Genomic DNA, 8,610 nt, shown 5'->3' with positions numbered 1-8,610 from the left:
GCGCTTAGTACAATGCTGTAGCACACAGTAAGACCTCAATAAATATGATTTGCAGCGTGGCATAGTGGAAAGAGCACAGGCTTTGGAGTCAGAGGTCATGGGTTTTAATTCCAGCCCTGCCACTTGTCAGCTATGTGACTTTGGGCAAGTCACTTCACTTCTCTGTGCCCCAGTTACCTCATCTGTAAAATGGGGATTAAGACTGTGAGCCCCATATGGGACTACCTGATTACCTTGTGTCTTCCCCAGCGCTTAGAACAGTGCTCAGCACATAGTAAACGCTTAACAAATGCCATTATTATTATTATTATGAATGAGTACTCCTCCCTCGCTCAGTGAATAGTATTTAGTGAACCCCTACTGTGCGCAGAGATTATTCTCAGCACTTGGGAAAGTGCAATAGAGCTAGTAATAATAATTGTGCTATTTCATTCATTCATTCAATCGTATTTATTGAGCACTTACTGTGTGCAGAGCACTGTACTAAGCGCTTGGGAGGTACAGGTTGGCCACATATGTGCAAAAAGCACTGTTCTAAGGCTGGGGAGGATCCTCAGGATCCCCTCCCCATCCCCCCTACTTTACCTCCTTCCCCTCCCCACAGCACCTGTATATATATATGCATGTGTATATATATATTTGTACATATTTATTACTCTATTTTATTTGTGCATATTTATTCTATTTATTTTATTTTGTTAATATGTTTTGTTGTCTGTCTCCCCCTTCTAGACTGTGAACCCGCCGTTGGGTAGGGACCGTCTCTATATGTTGCCAACTTGTACTTCACAAGGGCTTAGTACAGTGCTCAGCACACAGTAAGCGCTCAATAAATACAATTGAATGAATGAATGAACATATAGAGACGGTCCCTACCCAACAGCGGGCTCACAGTCTAGAAGGGGGAGACAGACAAGAAAACAAAACATATTAACAAAATAAAATAAATAGAATAAATATGTACAAGTAAAATAGAGTAATGAATATGTACAAATATGCTGTTTGTTAATAAGCTACTGTGCCGAGCATTGTACTTAGTGCTTTGGTATATACGAGATAATCCGCTTGGAATTATCCGCATCCCTCCACATCAGTAGTAATTATTGAGCACTTACTGTGTGCAGAGTTTGGGAGACTGTATGAAGTGCTAATGCTATATGAGGCTCACATTTTAAGAGCGAGGGACAACTGATATTTAATCTCCCTCCTACAAATGAGGAAACGGAGACACAGGGAAACTAAGTGACTTTTTTAAGGCATTTGTTAAGTGCTTACTTTGTGACAGGCAATGTACTGAGCGCTGTAGAAGATACAGTCTTCTTACCCAAGGTCACGCGTCGGACAGGTGCCAGAATCCGGATTAAAACCATGATTGCCTGTGCACTTTTCACCAGGCCGCACTGCTTCTCTTAGATCCGATCCGTGAAGGAGCTTACAGTCCAACCGGGAAGTCAGGCGCTGAAATAAATTTCAAGTAGGGAAAGGAACAGAGTTTAACATTATATAAGTGCTCTTGGGTGAGGGGGTTGAGTAACTGCCTGAACAGTTAGAGGATAAGCAGTAGGGAGGGAAATGTAACAGGAGGATGCGAGGTTATTCAGGGCTTTCTGGAGGAGATAGTATTTAAGTAGGGTTTTGAATCAATCAATCAGTCGTATTTATTGAGCGCTTACTGTGTGCAGAGCAATAGTATTTAAGTAGGGTTTTGAATTAATCAATCGTATTTATTGAGTGCTTACTGTGTGCAGAGCATCATCATCATCATCAATCATATTTATTGAGCGCTTACTATGTGCAGAGCACTGTACTAAGCGCTTGGGAAGTACAAATCGGCAACATATAGAGACAGTCCCTACCCAACATTGGGCTCACAGTCTAAAAGGGGAAGACAGAGAACAAAACCAAACGTACTAACAAAATAAAATAAATAGAATAGATATGTACAAGTAAAATAAATAAATAAATAAATAGAGTAATAAATATACATATATGCAGGTGCTGTGGGGAAGGGAAGGATTGTATTATTGTATTATTATTACAATACAACAATAAACAGACACATTCCAGAATGCAGAAGTAGAGAAAAAAGTGGTCTGCCAGATAAAGAGCGGAAGGGAGTTCCAGTCCAGAGACGAGCAGTGAGGGGAAATGCCTCCTCTCCTTCCTAATTAGATCGCGAACCTCAAGAAGGGCAGAGACCCGTGTCCAACCTGCGTATCTTGTATCTACCCCCCTGTGCTTCGGTCAGCGTTTGGTCCTTAATAAGCGTTTCACGAACTGTACTGTTACTATTCATTTTATTATTATGTGACTTGCCCAAGGTGTCACAGCAGGGAACTCCTGCTGGAGTCGGGATTAGAATCTAGGACTGTGGATTCATGGACCTACGCTCCTTCCACCAGGCCAGCTGCTGCTCTGAAAGAAAACAACAGACTTTTAAAATTTAAGTTGACATTTTATATGGCATATATCAAAATTCTGAGGCAGGCTTTTGGGGTGACTGGTCTAGCTTACTGGGCAGATCTATGTGGCTGCTCTCAAAATGCAACTAGCAAGAAACCATGCCTTGCAGCTGCTGGGTCAGCCCCCGAATCTAACGTGCTAGGCTGTGAGCTACTTAGGCAAGGATCGGGTCTACTGGTTCTGCTGTACTCTCCCAAGCGCTTAGTATGGTGCTCCAAACACAGTAAGCGCTCAGTAAATACCAGTGATTGATTGGGGTTAGGCGAAGGCGGCCCTTCAGTTTTGCTCCGTGGTTTCTGTTGAGCGCTCTTTACCTCTGGGGCCGATGCATCCAGCTGAAAGACTGCGAAAGCCCATCCCTCCCAGGATCCCAGGAATGGGACCGTGGGCTAAATATCGGGTCTAGTAAGGAATGGCGGTGCTTCACCGTCCACGGGCGAGGAAGGGGCCAAGTGGCGGTGAAGGAGAGCCCCTACCATCCCCAGGCTTCCCCTTCCTCCTCTCCTGCACTGCAGCCAAGCAAAAGTGACAATCTGGACAAAATAGTAAGAACGATAGTAGTGGCAATACCTTCTCTTGTAGAGCACTTTCATTTTATCAGAGTTCTCTGGCATCAGTCTTTCAATGGTATTCATTATTGTTATTGACAATAATAACAATTAATCAGTCTGATACTTAAGGACGTACTATGGGCCGGGCACTGTACTAAGCACTGGGGTGGATACAAGCAAATCGGATCGGATACAGTCACTGCCCCACATGATGCCCACAGTCTTAGTCCCCGTTTTTACAGGTGAGGAAACTGAGGCCCAGAGAAGTGAAATGACTTGCCTAAGGTCACAGAGCAGACAAGTGGCAGAGCCGGAATTGGAACCTACAAGCTTCTGACTCCCGGCCTGTGCTTTATCCACTTCACCGTGCTGCTTCTCTCTCCCACTCCATCTCTGTCACTGGCCTGCTGTGTGACCTTGGGCAAGCCAGAAGGTCATGGGTTCTAATCCCGGCTCCACCACTTGTCTGCTGTGAGGCCTCTGGAAGGGGGCAGGTCTCCCTCACATCTGCAAAGACTTTCCGTCTCCTTGATGACGGCTCTCACCTCCTACCGCTTTGGCTTTCCCACCATCCACCCCCAGCATTGGTAGCCCTCCCATCCGCTCACTCACATCCAAACCCTGCCCAGTGGGCTAGCGCTGGGGGTCTCTCTCGCTCCCACCCTCTTCCTGCTCCCCAGCCCCAGAGCAGAATCCCAAAAATCTGCTCTCCCGGAACAGGGCACCCACTTTTCATTTGGGGTTTTGGGGCCATTTTAGACGTGTGCGTCTTGTATATTGAAATGATCAATTTCTAGTTTGTGAGCTCTAAATACTTTCAGTTTTGGTAGAAAGGATGTTCAATAAGTAAAGTATGATTTTCAACTTGGTACTATCCATTGCATGTGTTTCTGAGAACGTAAAACGTAATGACTGCCTAAGGATGCTCAATAAGTCAAGTATTAATTTTTCACCTCGGTACCGTCCATTGGATGAACGTAAAACGGAACAACTGCCACACCACTTTGTGCCGCGGGTCGGTCAGTCGGTCGTATTTTTTGAGCGCCTACTGTGTGCAGAGCACTGTACCAAGGGCTTGGAAGAGTACAATGGAGCACACGCATTCCCTGCCCACAATGAACTTACAGTAAGGTCCAATGTTGTTTCCGTCAGTGGCACCGAAGGCTGTTTGGAGGAACCGTGTTTGTTGGTTGTCCTTGACATCTATTTGCAACGTGACCTCGTGGAAAGAACCAGGTTCCAATTCCACCTCTGACATTTGCCTCCCGCGTGACCTTGGGTAAACCACCAGACTTCTCTGAATCTTTTTCCTCATCTGTAAAATGGCAAATCCATACCTGTTCTCCCTCCTACTTAAGACTGTAAGCCCGACGAAGGACAGGGGCCCTGTCCGACCTGGTTATCTTGTACTGACCCCAGTGCTCGGTGCACAGTAAGTGCTTAACAAATATCATTATTACCGTAGTTAGGGATGAACTTTCTAACATCCCCAGCTTTTCTCATAACTTTACCTTGATTTCCTCGTACCGCTGAATCGGACCTCTTACCCTTTCCAGTCTCTTGATGTGTTCTCCTTTTTGAAGGCTCACCTACTGAAAATGTATCTTTCACCCGCGTTATATTTTCTCCAAAGAAACTCTACTCTTTCTGGTTTTATTTTCAGCAACATGTTGCGACTTCCGCTCCGCAGGGCCTTAGCTGGCGTGGCTCAGTCCACAAAAGGATGTGGTAAGTCTCCTTCTTGCCTCCATAACTTCATAAACTTATGTTTATACGTCAATTTTGCAGAGCGTCAGTTTTCATACAGGGCCAAATCCTCCTTCTCGTGGCTCAACTTGTGTTTGAAGTCATTGGAATGCGTTCTGAGGACAAGTACTTTTTGGAAAAATAAGTGACTTCTAAAGTAGAAATATGCGAAAGGCAAACGTGAAATAAGTGGATTTTCAAAGTAAGCAAGCAGTAAAAATTTATGGGTGTCTGAAAGAGGAATGTAGATTAAAAAGTGATTTACAAAGTATTTTGGATTTTTTTCTCCAAGAAACTTGTTATTCGAGTACAAGAGGAGGAGGAGGAGTCTCTTATGCTATAGAGAAGCAGCATGGCTCAGTGGAAAGAGCATGGGATTGGGATTCTAATTCTGACTCCACTGCTTGTCAGCTGTGTGACTTTGGGCAAGTCACTTAACTTCTCTGTGCCCCAGTTCCCTCATCTGTAAAATGGGGGTTGACTTTGAGCCCCACGTGGGACAACCTGAATACCTTGTATCCCCCCCAGTGCTTAGAACAGTGCTTTGCACATAGTAAGTGCTTAACAAATACCATTATTATTATTATGATGCTCTTTCCACGCATCTCTTCTCCTCAGCCTTATCCCCAGGGAAGGGCAGAGTGTGCCAGCTACGAGAAGGTTTAACTGCCGTTCTGTGTTTTTTTTTTTTTTTAAAAACCTCTCCAATACCTTGGATGCTGAAACGGTATTAAATGGTCAAAAGCTTGAACCACTCTCCTGGGTGGTTTTTTGGACAATTTTATGTAGGGAGCTACTGAATAAGCATAGCTTTCTAATCGATCTCTAATATATTAGACGGTAACCTCTCAAACTATATCCTGCCGCCTGCACGGGTACGGACTCTAGGACAGACGAGGGGACTGACTGAAAATTTAAGAAGTAGAAAGAAATGAAGTGGTGTGACCAAAAAAAGGGCAAAAGTGGATCAGAAGGGTGTGAGGGGGAAAGGGGGCAAGGTTGCAGGAATAGATGCACAGAGAAAGAGAGGAGGTCAGGGGAGTAAAAGACAGAAAATGGAAAGCCAAAGAGAGAACAGAGGAGTAAAGGGTCATGGGAAGATGGAACAGAAGTTGAGAAAGGAATGAGCCATTCAGAGGGCAAGAGGAGAGGCTTAGAAAGGGACCCAGGGAGAGAGGTTTTAGGAAAAGGAGAAAAAAGGCTCGTGACATGGGGCCAAAGGTCTAGGCCCAGAGAAAGGGAGAAAAAAGGGACAAAAGGAGCAGCATGAACAGAACTGGAAAGATAGCAAAGGGAGGAACAGGAGGTGAAAAATGGCGTGGGAGGAAGAAGAATGGCGACACGGGTATAGTTTTATGCTGTAACTCAGGTGAAGAGAAATAATTTCTTAGTATGTCCAAATTTAGCTTTGTCACCACAGGAGATAGTGAATAGAGCAGGCGTTGGTCTGCTGGCAGTGATTCCACACTGGTTCATTTAAATTGCCCCCTTACCGTTTTCTGTTGTCAGCGCGCACGACGGCAACTGCGGCCAGCAACTTGATTGAAGTGTTCGTTGATGGGCAGCCTGTCATGGTGGAGCCTGGGACCACGGTGCTCCAGGTCAGCCTGGATTTCTTCTAGGATTTTGCCTCTGATTTTGTTACCTTGCCTTATTCTAAGTAATTTGCAAGCTCTTTTGATATGCTTCCCAACGCTGCTGTAGAAGGGTAAAGTATGAATCGATCAGTCCATGGCTTTTAGTGAGCACTTACTGTGTGCAGAGCACTGTACTGAGCACCTGGGAGAGTATAATTTAGCAGTGCTGGTAGACACGTTCCCTTGCCGTAACAAACTTAAAGTCTCTTCGGCTACCTCCTCTGTGGCGATGATTCCCGAATCTCCATCTCCAGCCCTGATCTCTTTCCCGCTCTGTGGTCTCGCTTCTCTTGCCTTCAAAACATCTGTAGTTGGCCGTCCTGTGGACACCTTAAGCTTGACCTGTCAAAAGCAGCGTGGCTCAGTGGAAAGAGCACGGGCTTTGGAGTCAGAGGTCACGGTTTCAAATCCCAGCTCCGCCAGTTGTCAGCTGTGTGACTTTGGGCAAGTCACTTAACTTCTCTGTGCCTGTTACCTCATCGGGAAAATGGGGATTAAGACTGTGAGCCCCCTGCGGCACAGCCTGATCACTTGTAACCTCCCCAGCGCTTAGAACAGTGCTTTGCACATAGTAAGCGCTTAATAAATGCCATCATTAAAAACAGGACTCCTTATCTTTCCACTCAGACCCAGTCCTCCCCTGATTTTTCTTGTGACAGTAGACAGCAGCACCATCCTTCTTGTTTCACAAGCCTGTAAACCTTGGCGTTATCCTTGACTCATCTCTCTCATTCAACGCACATATTCGTTCTGTCAGGAAATACTGTCAGTTCAACCTTTACAACAATCCTAAAGTCAGTTCCTTTCCTCTCCATCCAAACTACCACGTTATTCCAAGCTCTTATCCTGTCCCACCTTGGTTACTTTATCAGCCTCCTTGCCAACCTCCCTGTCTCGCATCTTTTCCCACTCCAGTCCGTACTTCACCCTACTGCTCACATCATTTTTACATTCAGTTCATGTTTCCCCACTCCTCACGAACTTCTAGCGGTTACCCATCCACTTCCACATCAAACAGAAATTCGTGACCATCATCTTTTTAGTACTCAATCACCTTGCTCTCTCCTATTTTACTTCGCTGCTCGCCCACTGCAACCCATCTGCACACTTGTAATGCCAACCTACTCACTGTACCTCCATCTCATTTATCTCCCCACCGACCTCCCGTGTCCTGCCTCTTCATGTCTGAAAGACAATTGCTCTCCCCCTTTCAAGGCCTTTTTGAAGGCCCATCTCCTCCAAGAGGGCTTCCCTGACTAAGCCCTCATTTCCTCTTCTCCCACTCCCTTGTGCGTCACCCTTCCACTTGGATTTACTCCCTTTTCTCACCCCTCCCTCAGCCCCACAGCAGTTATGTACGTGTCCGCAGTGTATTTATATTAGTGTCTGTCTCCCCATCTAGACCGTGAATTTGTTTGTGGGCAGGGAACATGTCTTCCAACTCTGTTATATGGTGATACTTACTCTCCCAAGCGCTTAGTGCAGCGATCTCTGCACACAGTCAATTTGATCGATAGAGGGGGAGACAGACATTAATATAAATAAATTAAGGCTATGTTTCCTTTGTTTTCTAGGCATGTGAAAAGGTTGGCATGCAGATCCCTCGCTTCTGTTATCACGAAAGGCTGTCTGTTGCTGGAAACTGCAGGATGTGTCTTGTGGAGATCGAGAAAGCCCCTAAGGTACGTTAGGGAAGCCCCTTCCTTCCTCTCCCCCTCGTCCCCCTCTCCATCCCCCCCATCTTCCTCCTTCCCTTCCCCACAGCACCTGTATATATGTATATATGTTTGTAAAGATTTATTACTCTATTTATTTATTTTACTTGTACATAGCTATTCTATTTATTTTATTTTGTTAGTATGTTTGGTTTTGTTCTCTGTCTCCCCCTTTTAGACTGTGAGCCCACTGTTGGGTAGGGACTGTCTCTATGTGTTGCCAATTTGTACTTCCCAAGTGCTTAGTACGGTGCTCTGCACATAGTAAGCGCTCAATAAATACGATTGATGATGATGATGATGGTTATTGCCGATGCCCTTCGGGGAGCCCTGGCTAGGAGCCAGGCCAGAATTTGCGTATCCGGTAGATTTGCAGGGCTGGAGAGAGGTGGTGTCTGTGAAATACGGAGGTGAAGAGAGAGGATTAGCAGTACCTCTCCAGAAGTATTCGAAGTAATGGGTGCTCGTTCTCTATTTTAATGTCAGCTTTATTCAGCC

At 45.5% G+C, this 8,610-nt stretch overlaps 1 protein-coding gene across 1 annotated transcript in view; it reads left to right on the top strand.

Annotated features, from left to right (window-relative positions):
- The first annotated feature begins 4,681 nt into the window (after positions 1-4,681).
- The window catches only part of NDUFS1 (NADH:ubiquinone oxidoreductase core subunit S1), a 30,209-nt gene continuing 26,280 nt past the window's right edge, over positions 4,682-8,610 (top strand). The window contains exons 1-3 of the mRNA XM_038749149.1: positions 4,682-4,742; positions 6,270-6,361; positions 7,972-8,079. Coding sequence (XP_038605077.1) covers positions 4,682-4,742; positions 6,270-6,361; positions 7,972-8,079 — 261 coding nt within the window. The remainder of the gene's footprint in view (positions 4,743-6,269; positions 6,362-7,971; positions 8,080-8,610) is intronic.

This window comes from Tachyglossus aculeatus, chromosome 7, assembly GCF_015852505.1.
Source record: "Tachyglossus aculeatus isolate mTacAcu1 chromosome 7, mTacAcu1.pri, whole genome shotgun sequence".
Taxonomy (NCBI): Eukaryota; Metazoa; Chordata; class Mammalia; order Monotremata; family Tachyglossidae; genus Tachyglossus; species Tachyglossus aculeatus.
Note: the sequence above shows the minus strand (reverse complement) of the source record. Positions and strands in the feature narration are given on the sequence as shown.